The sequence below is a fragment of the Protopterus annectens genome, chromosome 8.part0 (assembly GCF_019279795.1).
Source record: "Protopterus annectens isolate FY-2018-M chromosome 8.part0, PAN1.0, whole genome shotgun sequence".
In the NCBI taxonomy this organism is placed as follows: Eukaryota; Metazoa; Chordata; order Ceratodontiformes; family Protopteridae; genus Protopterus; species Protopterus annectens.
In genome coordinates this window covers 598,966,335-598,984,122 of record NC_056741.1, presented here as the reverse complement: position 1 = coordinate 598,984,122, position 17,788 = coordinate 598,966,335, and the positions used below count along the sequence as shown (strand labels likewise).

Below are 17,788 nucleotides of genomic sequence, written 5' to 3'. Positions count from 1 at the left end.
TGCTGCATTGCCATTCGGTCGTGTCAAGCAGCTTCTCTTGAGCTAAGTACAGTTATTTGTTGTTTAATAGTCACTTATATTACTTTTCTGTCAGAAAAGTTTCTATTTCGTTGTCTCTTACCCTGTCGCATCTAGCGACCATATTTTCTTGAGGTTTTCTTCTCTTTTCTCTATCTTTTTACTGCGAGGTATTCTTCCCTTACCATCATTGGTAATCTTTCCTTTTTTTCATACCTTCGGGTATGCCTTTGTACTATTGCTGGTACCCTTTTCTACTATATAATTTTGCTGTCATGGCAGATAAGAAAGGTAGTCCGTGGTTTAAACGGTGTTCTGATTGTGGACACAAACTACCTACTTCTGATGCACAATCTTTGTGCGTTTATTGTTTGGGGGCGTCCCACTTATCTGTTGACCCACCCTGTACTATCTGTGAAAACTTTTCAAACAGAACTTTGTTGGAAAGGAAAAACAAGTTGTTGCTGAAGGGACTTCTTAAATCTCCCTTTTCAGAGGCTATTTCTGGGCCGGAGGCCACAACCACTCCTAGAGCCCATAAGAAAATCTTGGATGTTCCTACCAAGGCTAAATCTTTGCCTTCGTCCCCGAATGGGGACTCCTGCCAACCAAAACCTAAAAAGGCTAAAGTTTCGTCTACGGAGCTCACTCAGTCAGCCCCAGTGCTTTCAGTGCCAAGACCTTCGGCACGGAGGCCTTTGGCTCCATTAGTGATTTTGGCTCCGTCTTCTCCTGCAGCCTTCACTATATCGGCACCTAGGAGCTCCTCAGTTCAGACTATTACCACTGTATCGGCACCGACCATTCAGTCAGCGCAGACCTTGACCACGTCAGCTCCGACATCTTACTCGGAACCGATGCCTTTATTGTTGACTCCAGTTTTGTCGGTTCCAGCTTCGGTACCGACAACCACTTAGGCACCGATCCCTGTGTCGGTGCAGACCATGACCTCAGCATCGATGACTTCTTCTGTGCAGACACCTGTAGTCCAGTCTCTCTCAGCACCGTTGTTCAAGGTGCAGACTGGTGAGATGGGCACTGAGTTTGCCTCTTCTGTGGACAGGCCAGTTTCTCCCTCAGTCTCCGTGAGGTCCACTAGAAGCCTTTCCGAACACGATGTGTTGTGTCTTGTGGATCAGGTGCTCTTAGCCAGAGATATCCCACCCCCCAGGAACTATCCTTCCTTGGGAGGTGATCACCCGTCTCCAAAGACCCCTTTTTATTCTCCTCCTTCATTGCCTTTGAAGTCCATGGATATAGCACAGTCTTCCCCTTCTGTGGTTCCCTTTATGGATCTCACTAAGGAACTGCAGCTGCCTTCATGGCAGGAAAGTTTTGCTATGACCCAGGATGTCAGTTGTGACATGCATAGTTTGCTGCTCCACAGCCATCCAGGGACTCAGGGTTGGCAGGCTGAGCCACTTAGGGGAGGGGCGATCCCTGTCCTAGGCATTCACTCCTCTTCAGGTGGACCAGCCTTCCAAATGATGGAGAAGGCTTTCGCTGCTGCTGGCGATACTGGACTGTCTATCCCTCCACCCTCCTCTGGTACACTGGTTTCACAAGTCGCACCAAGCGGACACCGGGTGCAAGGGCCTCAGGACATATTCCCACAGGAAACCCCTTTTCCGCTGTCTTCCCCAACTTCTCCCGCGGAGGAAGTCCACCGGAAAAGTTTGTGTAAGAGGAAGCACATGGACTCCAAAGAGGAGTCCCTCACTGAAGACACAGATTTTGATGAGGGGGAAGGATCCCCTCGGTCACCCACTGAGGTATTCTTTGGTGATATCCTCGAAATCCTGAAACAGAGAGGTGACTGGCAGTCCTCTAATCCGATCTCTGAGGAATCTATGTTCCTGCAGGCCTTTCGCTCCCAGCCCCCTACCTCCTGGGTTATTCCACCTGCCGATGAACTTGTCCGGATTATCGTGCAGTGTGCTTGGAAGGCTCCTGATTCCGTCGAAGCTATTCCTCGGAGGCCAGATAAGATTTTGTCCCCTCCTGCTACGGATCCCCATTGGTCAAAATGTCTTCCTGTGGATGCTTTGGTTGTGGCGGCCGCAACAAAAAAGGATCTGGCAGAAGAAGAAAGCCAGACTGTCCATCTGCCTAACAGAGTCCTTGGCCATGGACAGGATAGGGAAGCGCACCTTTGCATCAACGACCTTTACTATCAGTCCCCTGAATTATATGGCACACTTTACCAGGCTTCAAAGGGATCTGATTTCTGAGCTCTCTGAAACCTTGGCTGGTGCTGTGTCTGATGAGGTCTGTGACAAAGTGGCCTCTCAGCTAGCCACCATTGAGTCAATGTCTAACTCCACTATGCGACTGATATGTCACACATCAGAAGGAGCAGCTAGAGTAGCGGGTTCAGCTGCGGTCTTGAGACGACACGCCTGGATGCGCTTGTGCAATTTCACGGAACCCTTTAAGGCTTCCTTTCTTAATTCTCCCATTGAGGCCTCCTCGTTGTTTGGACCCAAAGTTAAAAGCACACTGGCCAGATGTGAACAGGACGGTAAGACCCTTTCTGCCACAGGTGTCCGTTATTCTTCCCCTCAACATGCTTTCTCCTGAAACCAAAAGAGTGGGAAGATATGGTTCAAGAAATCTCAGGATCCTTTCCGTGACACACAGGCCGAGTTTTCCCCTAGAGGCAGAGTGGGAAACTCACAGGAAGACACTCCTTTCGGGGCAGAGGGGGTCCGTGTAACCAGGGTTCCAGGGATTCTTTTCCTGGCCAATCCTACCAGCGCTCCTGAAGAGCGGCCCAACTCCTCTCCTCTGGAGGTGGTTGGGGGACTTTTCTCCTTGTACCCTTCTGCCTGGCTAACCATCACCACCGATTCTTGGGTGCAAAGAATTATAATCAGAGGTTATCATATCCCCTTCGATCTTTGTCCAGTCCCTTCAAAAAATCTTCCTGACGTTCCACCCAGTCAAAGGGAAGAAGGAGCACTAGAGACAGAAAAGCTGCTAAGAAAGAGAGTCATCCAAATTGTCCCTCCAGACCAGATAGGATCCGGATTCTACTCAAGACTATTTTTGGTGCCAAAGAAAACCGGGGACTAGAGACCAATTTTGGATCTCAGTGCATTGAACAAGTTTGTGAGAGTACAAAAATTCTGGATGGTCACAGTACAGTCTATCCTCCCGCTTTTGGAAAAAGACGATTAGATGTGCTCGATAGATCTTCAAGATGCGTACTACCACATAAAAGTGGACAAGCCATCAAGAAGATTTCTGCACTTCCATGCGGGAGCCAGTCACTACCAGTTCAGAGTACTACCCTTCGGACTCTCTACAGCCCCCAGAGTATTCACAAAGTGCATGGCAGTTGTCACAGCTCACTTGTGACTTCAAGGATTCCAGGTGTTTCCATACCTAGACAACTGGCTCATTTCCACCCCCACCAGACATCTACTGGAAGAAGCCTTGGCATACTCTCTCCTCACTGCACAAAGGCTAGGCATAACCATAAACTGGCAAAAATCCAATCTCACCCCATCTCAGTCGACAGAGTTCATAGGGGTTATCTTGGACACAAAGAACTGCAGAGCTGCTATTCCAGAGCACAGGATTTTAAGGATAAAGCAACAACTGATTCTAATCCTTTCAAGGGAGAAATCCATGGCTCACTCGGTTCTACAGCTGTTGGGTTCCATGGCAGCCTCCATCACCATTGTCCCCCTGGCCAGGTTTCACATGAGGTTTCTACAATGGCTACTGCTTACCCAATGGTATCCCTTTCAGCATCCTCTTTCAGCCATGATTCGAGTAACCCAAAGGTGCAAACAGGATTTAAATTGGTGGATGACACACAATCTGTCACAATGGTCTCGGACCTTCTCCCCCAGCAACCCAAGGCCACAGTGACCACAGACGCCTCCCTGATGGGGTGGGGGGGCTATGTGAGGGACAGACAGTCCAAGGCACTTGGTCCGAACTGGAGGCCAATCTGCATATAAATATTCTAGAGCTGAGGGCGGTGCTTCTTGCGTTGCAAGCATTCCATCCCCTGCCATCTGGGACAATTGCGATTCAATCAGACAACATGGCAGTGGTCTGGTACATCAACAAGCAAGGTGGAACCAAATCTTACCCCCTTTGTCGAGAGGCCATGAGGATATGGCAATGGGCGATGGCTACCAACCGTTTTCTTCTAGCAACGCATATTCCCTGGAGTTCCAACGTGATAGCAGACAGACTCATCAGGTGCATTCTTCAACCTCACGAGTGTTCCCTGAATCCCTTGATAGCGGCAGAGATCTTCCACCGCTGGGGCCGTCCTTGCTGCAACCTCTTTGCATCCCCGACTAGCTACAAATGCAGCAACTACTTCGCCCTGATTCCCCCTCTGGGACAGTCACCCATGGACGCTCTAGTCCACGATTGGCCCTCGGGTGTTCTTTACGCATTCCCACCCTTTCCCCTCATTCCCCAGTTTCTGAAGAAAGCCCGTCGATTGAAGAACAAGATGATCCTCATAGCACCATATTGGCCTCGACAGATTTGGTTCCCCTTCCTTTGGCCTCACCTGCTAGATCGACCATGGATTCTCCATCCAACCCCGGAGGTGATCTCACATCCACAGAACCTGATTCATCCCAACTTGAACAGCCTGAAGCTCACAGCTTAGCTACTCCAATTCCCTTGATTGCCAGGCAGAATGATCTTTCTTTACCAGTACGTGACATTCTCATTGCATCTCATAAGTCTTCCACTAGAATTACTTATCTGAGCAAGTGGAAAAGATTTACCTGTTGGCTGAAAGATAAACAAGTAGAACCCTTCTCAGCACCAGTGTCGATACTACTAGACTATCTGGCCGACCTTTTCCAATCAGGTCTATCGGCCTCTACCAATAGAGTTCATTTGGCTGCAATTTCTAATTTTCATGAGAGTGTCCAAGATTCCTCTCTTATGTCCCACAAATTGTGCAAGACCTTCATAAAAGGGGTGAATCATCTGAAGCCACCCTTTAGAGAAACCTGTTCAACCATGGGATTTATCATTAGTTCTACAAGCACTGACAGTGCCACCTTTCGAACCAGCCTCTTCTTGCGACCTCAAGCATTTGTCATGGAATACCTTGTTTTTGGTCACCATTATTTCTGCCAGACGTATTTCTGAGCTTCAAGCTTTATGTATCAAGAGTCCATACTTGATTTTTCATAGAGATAGAGTGTCTCTGAGAACTAATCCATGATTTCTGCCAAAAGTGATCTCTGAAATGTCCATTAATCAAACCATTGAATTGCCAGTTTTCTTTCCCAATCATTCAAACAGAGGAGAGTATTGCCTACATACCCTAGATATCCACAGTCCTTTCATAAATCTGACCAGTTATTTTTGGCCTTTTCTGGACCTAGATTAGGATCTGCTGTTGCTAAGGTCACATTAGCTAGATGGTTGAAGGACTGTGTGACCTTCATTTATACACAACGCAATATCTTGTTGTCTACTACCATGAAAGCTCATTCAACAAGGTCGGTGGCAACTTCTGCTGCCTTCCATGCCAGAGCTTCTTTACATGACAACTGTGCAGCTGCAACATGGGCTACACCCCATACCTTCATCAATCATTACAAATTGGATTTGGCCTCCAGGGGAAGAGCATCTTTCGGTTCTATGGTGCTCAGGAATGTCCTTCCATGAGAGCCTCCGAAGAATAGAAGTAGCTGGGGACTCTGTCCCATGCGTAAGGAATGAACGAGGATTAACAATATCAGATAAAGAAGTTATGTCTTACCATAACGTTCCATCTGTATTGTTGATCCTCGTTCAGTCATTACGACCCTCCCTCCTTCCCCTCCTGTGGTTTGTAGTGGATCTCACCATCCGGTTCTCTTAGGTTATTTGACCAGAGGTAGCCTCTACCTTCTTTGACTTGCAAACTCAGTCTGAGGTAACAGGGAGAGGGGGATTGTGGGTAAGAGTTTAGCTCGAGAGTTTGAAGCTGACACGAGCTTGGAAAATGGCCGGCTCGGTTCCGAGGTCGGAACAGATACCCATGCGTAATGACTGAACGAGGATCAACAATACAGATGGAACATTATGGTAAGACATAACTTCTTTTTATGTATCTTTGAGAACATTTTAGGAGTCAAATTATAATTAGTTTTGATTTACAAGAAGTGTGTTTGCACAGTGGTTGGATTAAACTAGCCACGTCTTGGACTAGGCATATTGTTCATATGGGACATTTGACACTGAATTTTGCATCAAAACAGAGTACATACATTCCTGAGCATAGTAGCTTCTGAGAAAAATGCAGAGTTGAATTGGAAGGATTAACCTACTCATGGACCCACAGAGGTGGGTATCCTCGTAGAGCAAACAATATGGAAATAACATGTTAGAAGTAACTAATTTAATACCATTTCTTTGAAACCTTGTTAGGTAGTAGGTTAACAAGCCTCCCTCTCTCCATCTCCATGAGTTGATGGATTTTGTTTCTTTGTGGAGATGAAATGTGCGTCTTTATTTGAAGAGACCTTTCATTTTCCTCATTTTTGTTAGATGTTCTACTGAAAACAAAAAGTGGGGGAAGTAAGGAGTTCCCCTCCTTTTATTGGAATTTATGTGCTATGAGTGAGAATAGAGTGGTCAAAGAGATGAAGACTGCTTGGAGAACCATCAGAGAAGAAATATTTACTAACTGTGAAACTCTTTAAGAGGTGTTAATTCAGTTACTTGGGTAACTAGTATGGCATATTATTTACCTTGTTTTTGGAAGCAAGTTAACAAAATCCTGTTTTGTGCATGTGATAGGTGGATATTCCAATAATTTAATCAAAATGTGACCTTATTTTTTGTGACAAAAAATTTGGTTTCAAAGAAAGAGGTCAAGATTTGAATCTTGAAAGAAATAATTTGATGGAACATCTTCCATATTTGTTCTGCCTTTCCAAGTTGCTGTCATGTACATGTTTTTGCTGTTAATTTGTGCTGGAAGTAAGATTTTTTTCTTTATATATATTTTTAATTAATTTATTTTGATTAGTGATATTTCTTCTAATGACTGGGAGCCAATGTGTAGATTTGATTAGAAGTAGAAAAGCTGAGCTTCCTATTTATGGTAGTGGCTGAATCTTCTTTTGTTCCATCTCCTCTCTTTAGGAGGATTACACAACGGATGAGGATGATGATGCTCTGTCTGATGAGAATGAGGATGAAGAAAGTGGTGTTGGAGGACTTTTGGATCTGTTAAAGGCCAGCAAGCAGGTTGGAGGCTTGGAATATTCTGCAATAAGGTATGAACAGCTGCAGTTGCACATAAAAAATTAGGAAGATTCTGTTGTTCCCCAGTCCCATGGTTTAGAATGATAAACCCTGACTATGGCCCAGGCTAGCCATGTTTGATTATGGGCACAAGCATCTGAGAAACTGGGTGGGGAGAATGAGATTGAGTAGCTGATACCATCTTGCTCAGAGTGAGAAATGGGAGGCTGCTAAGCTTATGGCTTTGGAGACACTAGCAGTTTTTGGATAATCTTGCAGAAAACATGTTGGCAAGCTCTCCATTTGACGGGAGCCTTCCTGCTGAGCTTGGAAACAGGATGGGTGTGTGTTTGTGTGAGCATGTGCTCATCCTCCACCTCACGACCAGTCAGTTATAACAAATTTGCTTGCAGCCTGGAGAAGGCTTCTTTACAGGATTTGCAGCTTGTCTACTTCTTAGTACTTAGCTGTCTTTGCTGGAGGTTGGGATGGACCAGTAGGGCTTCCCAGACAGAAACATATGGAGTTTAGAACTCTGTCAGTTGGAGGAGGCCCAGCTTCCCACCCCACAGAAAAAAAGGGATTAACCCAGATGCAAGAAGTGGAGCTCTTAAGAAGAGTCCTGTAGAGGTGAGGAGAGTGGGAAGGAGTCTGTTGGTCTTAGGACCTTGACAGTAACAGACCAGTAATTAATTGGACGTGTTTTTTAATTGGAAGAAAACTGATGTAGTAGTAATCATTTTGCATATTTTTTTCTGTATTTACTGGACATATTGGTGCATTTTTGAAACCAGTTAGGTTTACTAAATAGGTAGTTTTTTTTAAGAAAGCAGAGGTTGCCTTCATTTTCCCCTCCAGTGGTTTGACATTGCCACTGATAACCTTATTTTACTGTTTCTCTGGACATTTTCATAGTCCTGCAAAAGAAAGACTGTAATAGTGTATAATTTCTACTACCTGTACTGTTTGTTTTATTATTTCTTTTTTAACTGTTCAAATTAGCTTAATGATCCATGAAGATCCAAATGTACTTTGAATTGACATATTTTCATTAAAAAAAACTTTTATTGGTTAAGGTGTTGACAAGTTGCTTCCTCAGAGCCTTTCCCCCCACAAATGTAGTATACCAAAAGGGAATATTCTTTGAAAACAGGAACTTTAAGAAGAGGACACAAAGCCCAGATATAAAATTAGTCCAAAGAGTGATGTATGTTAAGGAAGGACAATGGTTTACATAATAGTAACCTTTGAATTGTTGATTTGAAGTAGGAGGAGACAGAAACAACTTGATGTTCATCGTGTTACCCTGCTGCAGTCATCACACTTGGGTTATCCTGTTGTCAGGCGGTCCCGCAGTCGGCCTGAATTCCAAAGTCTTGGTCCTGCGTCGGTTGCTGTCGCTTCTTCCCTGACGTCAGTGCGCCAGGGGTATATAAGAGGCATCCGACGCCATTTTCTTCAGTCTTCCTTGCCGCGCAGTGCTCGAAGCAGAAGCAGTTCGCAAGTGCCAGTCGGCCGACACCTGAGATTTTTGAATCGAATTTCAGTCCGAAGTCTTCAAAGCTAAGTACCCCGTTGGGAAACCTTTTCTTGCCTCAGTCCGATGTCAGAAAAAGTTAACAATTGCATTTCTTGTGGGAAGCAAATACCTCATAAGGACTTTCATTCTTATTGTATACCTTGCCTAGGCCCAGACCACGACGTCACTGGTTGTCGGTTTTGTGCTAGGTTCAATAAGCGAACTATAAAGTGACGCTTTGATTTCGCACGACACTACTTCGGTAGGAAATGTAATTACACTATGCCGTCGGAGCAAACGACTACCGGCGTGCATAAAAAACGCAAAGATAAAGACAGGCAGCCTAGATCCAAGCCAGACTCCGAGGCCTCGACTGGGCTGGTCTCCGGTTCGCCGGTTTTCAGTGAGGCGCCTACGCAGCCCCTGACGACCGCAGAATTGGACCCCCAGACCGTTTTGGATTCTCAAGCAGAGAGTTCTAGGCCGACGCAGCCATTTTCTTTAGGCCCTACCGACAACATTGCAGAAGGAGAAGCTGGTGCTGCGGAAACACCTTCGGTTACAGAAGGTGTCTTCAGACCGAGTACTCTCACCATAAAATCTTATGCTAAGCTTAAGACTCCTCTAAAACCAAAAAAGGCTGCACATCAGTCTCCAGTTCAAGGCCCCATGCCTAAGAAACAGATGCTTAAAATGGCTGAAGAGTTGATTTCTTTAATCAGGGGTTCCCAACCCCCCCCCCCCAGACAAAAGGCCTAGACAAGAGGAGGATTATGCCTCCTTTGATCAAGTGTCCATTCCCTCAGGCTCCTCTGAGGAACAGGATTACTCCTTTCCCCCTTATGAAGATTCTGATGCTGAAGATTCCATTCCCTCAGCTTCTCCCCCTGAAGACTATTCCTTTGGGGAAACCTTGCATACCATGAGGGAACATTTCCACTGGGAAGGTCAGGACTATTCCGACTCAAAGAAAAGGCTCCGAGAGTTTCTTTTACTCCCCCAGCACAGACCACTTGCTATCCCTCCAGTTTTAGACATTGTGGATGATGTTTACTTAGAATCTAGTCTAAATCCAGATTCTCTGCCTCCTGCTCCAGCCAAACCAGATAGATATTATAGAGTGCCTGACTCACACAAATTAATTTACAAAAGCCCTGTTGCTGACCCAGAGACAATCTCCCAGGGTCCCAAAGGGGCTAAGGCTTCTATGGCTAAAAATCCTGTACCCTCTGAAAGGGACTCCAGAGCACTAGATAGGTGGGGGAAGAAGGTTTACACCTCAGCTACTCTAGCTATGAGACCACTAAATTGTCAATTTCACATGCTGAAATACCAGCAATTCCTAATGTCTCAAATAAAACAAAAGATGAGCACGCACTCTCAACAGTCTGAATTCAAAGAAATGCAGGATCTGATGCATGCAGCTGAACAGGTGGGCAAACATACTTTACAATGTGGATTTGATTCCTTGGAAGCTTCCTGTAGAGCAGCTGTTACTGGGTCTGTCATACGTAGGCATGCTTGGTTAAAGGAACAAACTCTGCCTGATCATGTTAAAGCAAAGTTACTAGATGCACCCTTACAGCAGGATGTCTTATTTGGGGTTTAAGCAGAAGAGGTTTTAAAAGAAAATGGAGGATAAGGCAAAATCTATGCAGACGGTCAAAGATTTCTTACAGGTACAACCCCCACGTTTCAGCAGAAAGTGACCAGCAAAAAACTGGGCCTTTCCAGCTTCTGACAGACCACAGAGGGGTAAATACAGATGCCCAAGGGGCAGAGGACAAGCACAAATCCCTTACAAACCTCGCCAATGGGTCACTGCAACACAGAAAGAAGGGAGGAGAAGACAGGTCCAAAACTACTAGAAGACAAACACAATGACTTAAACCTCAAACTGCCAAGCAAAAACCTCTTGGCAGCTCCCTTGGACAACTGGCGCATCGTCACAAAGGACAAATGGGTCCTAGACATTATCTCACAAGGATACAGATTCCATTTCCATACCTTGCCAAGGATAAAAGGAATGCCAAACTTGCCACAAAATCAATGGGCAGAGGCGCAAAAACAATTTACAGCTCTCATGGACATCAGAGCCATTCAACTGGTACCTACACAGGAGCAAGGCCAAGGATTTTACTCAAGGCTCTTTCTAGTCACCATAAAGGACAATGCTTAGAGACCCATTCTGGACCTTTCAATTCTAAACACCTTCTTGCAAGTACCCAAATTCAAGATGCTAACACTACAGCAGCTTCTTCCCATGTTGGGCAAGAAAGCTTGGCTAGTAACGTTGGACCTCAAGGAGGCATACCTGCATGTCCCTATCAGACAAAATTGCAGAAGATACCTCCGTTTCATTGCAGGTTCAACCCTTTACCAATTCTCTGCACTGCCCTTTGGCTTATCTACTGCACCCAGGGTCTTCATAAAATGCCTGGCACCAGTAATTGCATACTGCAGACAGAGGAATTCAAATATACCCATACCTGGACGACTACCTCATCCAAGCAGAAAGCAGGGACATTCTCTTACAACATCTGGCTTTTGTAAAACACCTTCTAAGTTGCCTAGGGTGCACATTAAATGAAAATAAATCAAAACTAGTGCCCTCACAAAATATGACATTCCTGGGTGCCAGCTTGAATACAACGGCCCAGATGCCTTATCTGACGCCAGACAAACAACTACAACTAACTCAATACTTCAAAATAATGGCAACAAAGACCCAACTCCCTGCAAGAAAAATTCTGCAGGCCGTGGGCTTCATGGCATCTTGCATACTACTAATACCATTTGCAAAACTGCATATGAGGAAATTACAATGGTACCTGAAAAGCATATGGACTCAACACAGCCACAGCTTGGAAACAATGATACCTCTCATTCCCTGACTTCAACAGGAGTTTCTATGGTGGTCACAGGCATGTCACCTCAACAAGGGTCAGCCTTTCACCTTACCCCCAGTCAGGCAAACTATGACAACAGATGCATCGGACTATGCCTGGGGGGCGCACATGGCAGGACAGTGCGTTCAAGGCATATGGACTGCAGATCAAAGGAATCTGCACATCAATCAAAAAGAAATGCTAGCTGTACAGAATGCTCTGACAGCCTTCAAGGACCTCTTACATCCAGGACAGCTTATAATAAGGACAGACAACACCACAGTAATGTGGTACATAAACAAACAAGGGGGTACACACTCCTACCCTCTATGCAGGCAAGCAATGACCTTGTGGACTACAGCACTGGCTTACCAAGTTCAATTACAAGCTCAATTCCTGCCAGGGAAAAAGAACACATTGGCAGACGACCTAAGCAGAAACATCATGGATCCCCACGAGTGGAAACTGGATCCACAAGTATTTGCAATGATAACTCAAAAATGGGGGCGCCCAGACATAGACCTGTTTGCCAACCCCCAAAACTTTCAGCTTTCAAAATTTTGCACAAGGGCATTTCACCATCAAGCTTGGAAAGTGGACGCACTCTCATTCAGTTGGAAAATGCTGACAGTATATGCCTTTCCTCCATTGCCCCTTCTCACAAAGGTGCTGCTGAAAGTCAGGATGGAGAGACCTCGAATGATACTCATTGCCCCGGACTGGCCACGCCAGCACTGGTACCCTCTACTAAGGAACATGGCCCAGGGCCCATCATGGATTTCACCACAAATTCCTCATCTACTCACACAGCAAGGCAGTCAGATTCTACACAGCCAGCTCAAAACCTTAAATTTGGCTGCATGGCAAATCACCTAAGCAACCAGCCAGCCCATCTTTCACAAGCTGTTATGGATGTCATTCTGGAGGCCAGGAGACCCAACACCAGGAAAGCCTACTCAGACAAATGGAAAAGATTTTGCGCCTGGAACCAAGCTAAAGGCCAAAATACCCTTCAGCTGGACATGCCTCAGATTCTACAATATTTAACTGAGATATTACACAAAGGACTTTCTTTTTCATCTATTAAAATCCACGCCTCAGCTATTTCAGCTCACTATAACACGGATCCTCCCTTATTTTCACATCCACTTTTAAGGCAGTATCTCAGAGGGGCAAAAAACATTAGGCCTCCCAGGAGACTGCCAACACCAACTTGGGACCTAAATTTTGTTCTGGAAAAACTTACGCTGCCACCTTTTGAGCCAGCTTTCTCAGCTGATTTAAAGTTTATATCATGGAAGACTGCCCTGCTGCTAGCAATTACTTCAGCCAGAAGAGTCTCAGAGCTACAGGCACTAATGGCAGTAGAGCCTTTCCTCATTTTTCATCAAGACAGAGTTTCTCTACGAACTAACCCCTCCTTTATGCCAAAGGTGGTATCCAGTGTGGCTCTGAATCAAACCATCCACTTTCCCACCTTCTTTCCAAATCCACAGAACAAAGGAGAAAGACTCCTGCATTCCTTGGACATTCACAGGCAACTACGTTACTACTTGGATAAAACTAAGGCTTTCAGAAAATCTGACCAACTTTTTGTATCCTATGCTACAGCATCACTAGGAAAGGCTATCTCAAAACAGACCATTTCCAAATGGATAGGACATTGTATACGTTTTTGCTACACCCATCATGGAAAACCAGTTCCTGCTAGCATAAGGCCCCACTCCACCAGGGCAGCAGCTACATCTACAGCTTTCCTCAGGGGGGTGCCAACCAAGGATATTCTGGAAGCTGCAACTTGAAGTTCAGTACACACCTTCACCAAACACTATTACTTACCACTTTACTCTAAGACTAGAGCTGGCTTCGCCACTGCAGTTTTGCAGGGCCTTCTAGCCTCCTGTAACCCTGTTTGACTCCACCTCCCATCCTTAGCTTTGGGATTCTACCCAAGTGTGATGACTGCAGCAGGGTAACATGATGAACATAGTACAGTTTTGTACCTACCATAAATGTAGATGTTCGAGTGTATACCCTGCTGCAGTCCAGGTTACCCTCCCTCCATCCCCTCTGACCTAACTAAAACCTTTCTATACCTTAAAATCTGATACAACCTTTGTGGTGTATTTGCTTATAGCTGGAGGGATGTTTTGTTTGTGCTAAGCTTTTATTATTGGTACTATCTACTGACCATCTTTTGGGGGGGCACCTGACATCTGGGGCAAGAAAAACTGAAGAAAATGGCGTTGGATGTGTCTTATATACCCCTGGTGCACTGACGTCAGGGAAGAAGCGACAGCAACTGACGCCGGACCAAGACTTTGGAATTCAGGCCGACTGCGGGACCGCCTGACGACAGGATAACCCAAGTGTGATGACTGTAGCAGGGTATACACTCGAACATCTACATTTATGGTAGTTACAAAACTGTATGTTTTGTTTAATTGTCCAGCTTCAGGTCTTCAGAGTAAAATCTACCAGTTTGTTCTATATCATGTTAGCACACTGACCTTCTACCAAAAAAAAGAAAGAAAAACATAGTTTGTTTTCATGTGTTGCTCCCTTTTTTTTTATCTAAGTCAGAAGTACCAGAATATGACTCATAAAACTAAAAATGACCTAAAGCTGTAACATAGATTTTTTTGTCCTTCTCAGCCTTGACCCAATAGTTCATCCAGTTTTCCATCTAAATGCATTTTCCCTCTGTCTTGTGATTTCTTTAGAAGTCCAGTTCACTCCACTAGGTGTGTTAGGTTTCCCTTTTTCCAAGGTGGATTTTCCTTTATGATATGCAGTAGTGTATGAGAACCAGGGGACTGGCAAGCAGTCATCTCTAGCTTGCTTGATATTCACAAGTGGTCATCTTTGGTTTGCTCAACATTCTTTTTCTTCTGTTTTGCTGACCTCATCCCCTCACTTTGTTGGTGGACAAAAGTCCTAGAAGCAGGAGGTAGGGTATTGGAATCACTATGAGCATTCCTGCTTACGGTTGCTTCCAGTTAGTGTGCATACATACGCTCCTTGCTGGTCTCAACTTTTTTCATCCCTGTAGTTCAAGACCACCTACCTGGACAACTACAGATGTTGATGGAACATTGGGGCAGACTATTTCTCCACATCCCCGGATGCGCAAGACAACACAGGTCACTCACTGGCCAGATCCTGTATTGCTTATGTCCTGCTGTCAAGACAGGTTGGTTGCAGTACTGGCTGTAACTCTCTTTTACACAGTTTTTGAAGTTCTTGCTGAGATATTTGTGCTCACAATATTAGCATTAATTTTAGTATACTATCACTGTGTAGCTTGACAAACCTTCGCTAAGATTTGTGTAATTTTTACTTCCCCAACTACACACTGATTAACAGCTTAAGTTCACCTCTCCCAGCATGAACAAAGAAACTAAAAGACAAGGGCCAGGAATTCTGTCACTTTTAGTGAATTAATTTACTGGCTAGTAGGTACACTGCCTGGATGCCAACAACGAAAAAACTAAGAGAGTCTGAAAGAAAATGAGCTAGAAAAGGTGAAGTGAAAACACTGGCTGGGAAGATTCCTGCAGCTTTTCTGCAGAAAGCAGTTCAAACTCCAGCTTTGGTGGTAGGTATGGCTTCCAGTAATTTAGAGGCCAAAATAAATAAAATGTGCTCAGAGTTGATTAAAATAAAACATTGAATGAGTATATCAACTTAAATAACAGATGGCTATAAAAAAAAATGAAAGCAGCTTTAAAAATATACTCAGTTGAACTAATAAAACTACAAAACTAAGATGTCGAAATAAAGAAAAGGTTGGCTGAGTATGAACATGTTCAACAAGAGATGTTTCAAAAAGTGGTAGAATTTAGATGATGGAGCATGTAGGGAAAATGTGAGATTTTCTACTTTATCAGCAAAACTAGAAGGAACAGACTTTTTATGAAGGCACAAATAAGCACCTGGACTGGTATTCCACAGCAGGAGCTGTTAACTGAAAGGCACACCCGTGTATTCTCCAGATTTGGCATGCAAATGCAGGGGAAGAGCTATATTAATAAAGATGCAAATCTACCAGCATTAATAATTGATCCTAACAAAATTGTGGTAAAAGGGCAAAGTATTAAAATAAAAGTTGGAAACAGTAGAATATTTGTGAAAAATTATTATTCACTGTACTGTATACCAGGCAGAAGAGAAACAGATGTATTCCACTAATCAGGGAATATGAAGAGGCAGGTGTGAGATTCAAGCTATTTTATCCATCTGTCTTCAAAATATTTTTTCCTGCAGGATCAAAGTCATTTTTTGATGCAGAACAGTCTAAGGAGGAAATACAGAAGATTGTTCAAAAAAAGTGAGCTGTTACACTGAAGGAGACTCTGCTTGTTATTCTACTGATAATAAAGCACAATAAAGTACATGGAGAGACTTTGCCAGTGAATCTTTTCCACTGTTCTAAAGGAAAAAGCTTGAGTGACAGAGAAAAGCACAGGAGTTGACTAGATGGATCCAGAAGTACTTTGTAATTGAACCAGAATCTGGAGTTGGGAGCAACTAAATAAGAGAACACTGAATATAATGAAAAGTTTTCCTTTAGCAATAAATATTTCAGCTTGCCTTTAGAAGCCTGCAGCTGAGGACATAATTTTTTTTCTTGTGTTTCTATGGAGACAGGCTGATAATGGGGCAATAAAAAGCCAGAACTCTGGTTTCTTCAAGGGTAAAAGTTAATGTTTTCAAAAGACATTCAAGTTGTTTTTCACACCTGGGAGGGGAGTAAAAATAAATGAAAAAAGAATGTGCAATAGTTAGTGTAAGTAGAAGTACAGGCAATAACGTGTCTTAGTATGGATAACATTAATTTCAGGTCCGTTAAGGCTTCTGTTAGCAGCTGTCTATTTGGGACAAGTGTTCCTACTATGAGGGTTAAACATCATTACTTGAAGATGTAAATACTTGTGTGTATTAAGTTAACAGGTTATGGGGGGTGTTCTGGGAGGGGGGGGGGGTTTGGTTCTCTGCTTGAGGGTTTTCATTGAAACAGAAAGTCTTGTAAAATGTAATATAGGTTCCAATGGTGATAAGAAAAAAAATGTATAAAGGATTAACCTGCCAAACATTTTTGGATGCATGTATCACAAAAGCTGGAAATAAGATGTGTAAAAAAGGTGTCATATATAATAGGTAGGAATAATGGCGACACTTTCCATATTATCTTGGAATGTGAGTGGTCTCACGAGTATTGACAAAAAGAAAAGAGTATGTAATTGAAATGCTAAGTGTAAAATATCAGTGTTACAGGAGACACATTTGGAAAGAAATGAACGTGTGAATTTGTTTAAAGGATTTAAGGGTGGATATTCTGTAGAATATTAGGAACAAAGGAAAAGAGGGAGTACTTGTATCAATTGCTAGAAGAGCTCCAGTAGTGATAGAATAGGGGAAAAAAAGATAATGGCAGATGTATGACAGTAAGGGGCTACTGACACGGGATGAGCATTATGTCACCATGTATTTATATTCCATCTAAAACTGCTGTTATGGAGCTTAAAAACTTTTGGAGAGAAATAATCAGTTCCCAGCAGGGAATATTACTTGTATATGGGGACTAAAATTTAATTTGCAACAATGAGGATTATCTGGGGAACTTAGAAGGGAAAACATAATAAAAGAAGGTAGATTTTAGAAAATAATTATGAAGATATTTGGTATGGAAGAGGTGAATTCAGTAGTAGGAACTCCGAGAGAATGTACATATTATTCCCTAAGGTACAACAACTGGGCTAGACTAGACAGAAATTATATTTCACAGGAACATGTGCATTTAATTGAGAATGTTGACTAAATCCAATAACTGTTTCAGATCATGCTCCAATAATTACATAAATAAAATGCAGGGTGATTAAGTAAACATGAGACAATGGTGCTTTCCCCACCTTCCTTTTAAAAAGAGCAGAATTTAAGGAATGGGTAGTGGAAATTATATGTGAGTTATTTGGGAAGATAGAAAGTATTCCAGAAGTTATGGATAGTGAGTGGGATAAAATGAAAGTGGAGTTTAAAAATAGGGTAGAGATAAAAGAAAGGGGATTATTTAGAGGGTCTGACAAAGGTTAAGGTATAATAATATGGTTAATTATGAGGATGTATGTGGGATTGT

General features: G+C 43.6%; 1 protein-coding gene across 1 annotated transcript in view; it reads left to right on the top strand.

Annotated features, from left to right (window-relative positions):
- Positions 1 to 17,788, top strand: part of PHF8 (PHD finger protein 8) — a 3,148,719-nt gene that overhangs the window by 2,141,442 nt on the left and 989,489 nt on the right. The window contains exon 16 of the mRNA XM_044080095.1: positions 7,144 to 7,277. Within this exon, the coding sequence (XP_043936030.1) occupies positions 7,144 to 7,277 (134 nt within the window). The remainder of the gene's footprint in view (positions 1 to 7,143; positions 7,278 to 17,788) is intronic.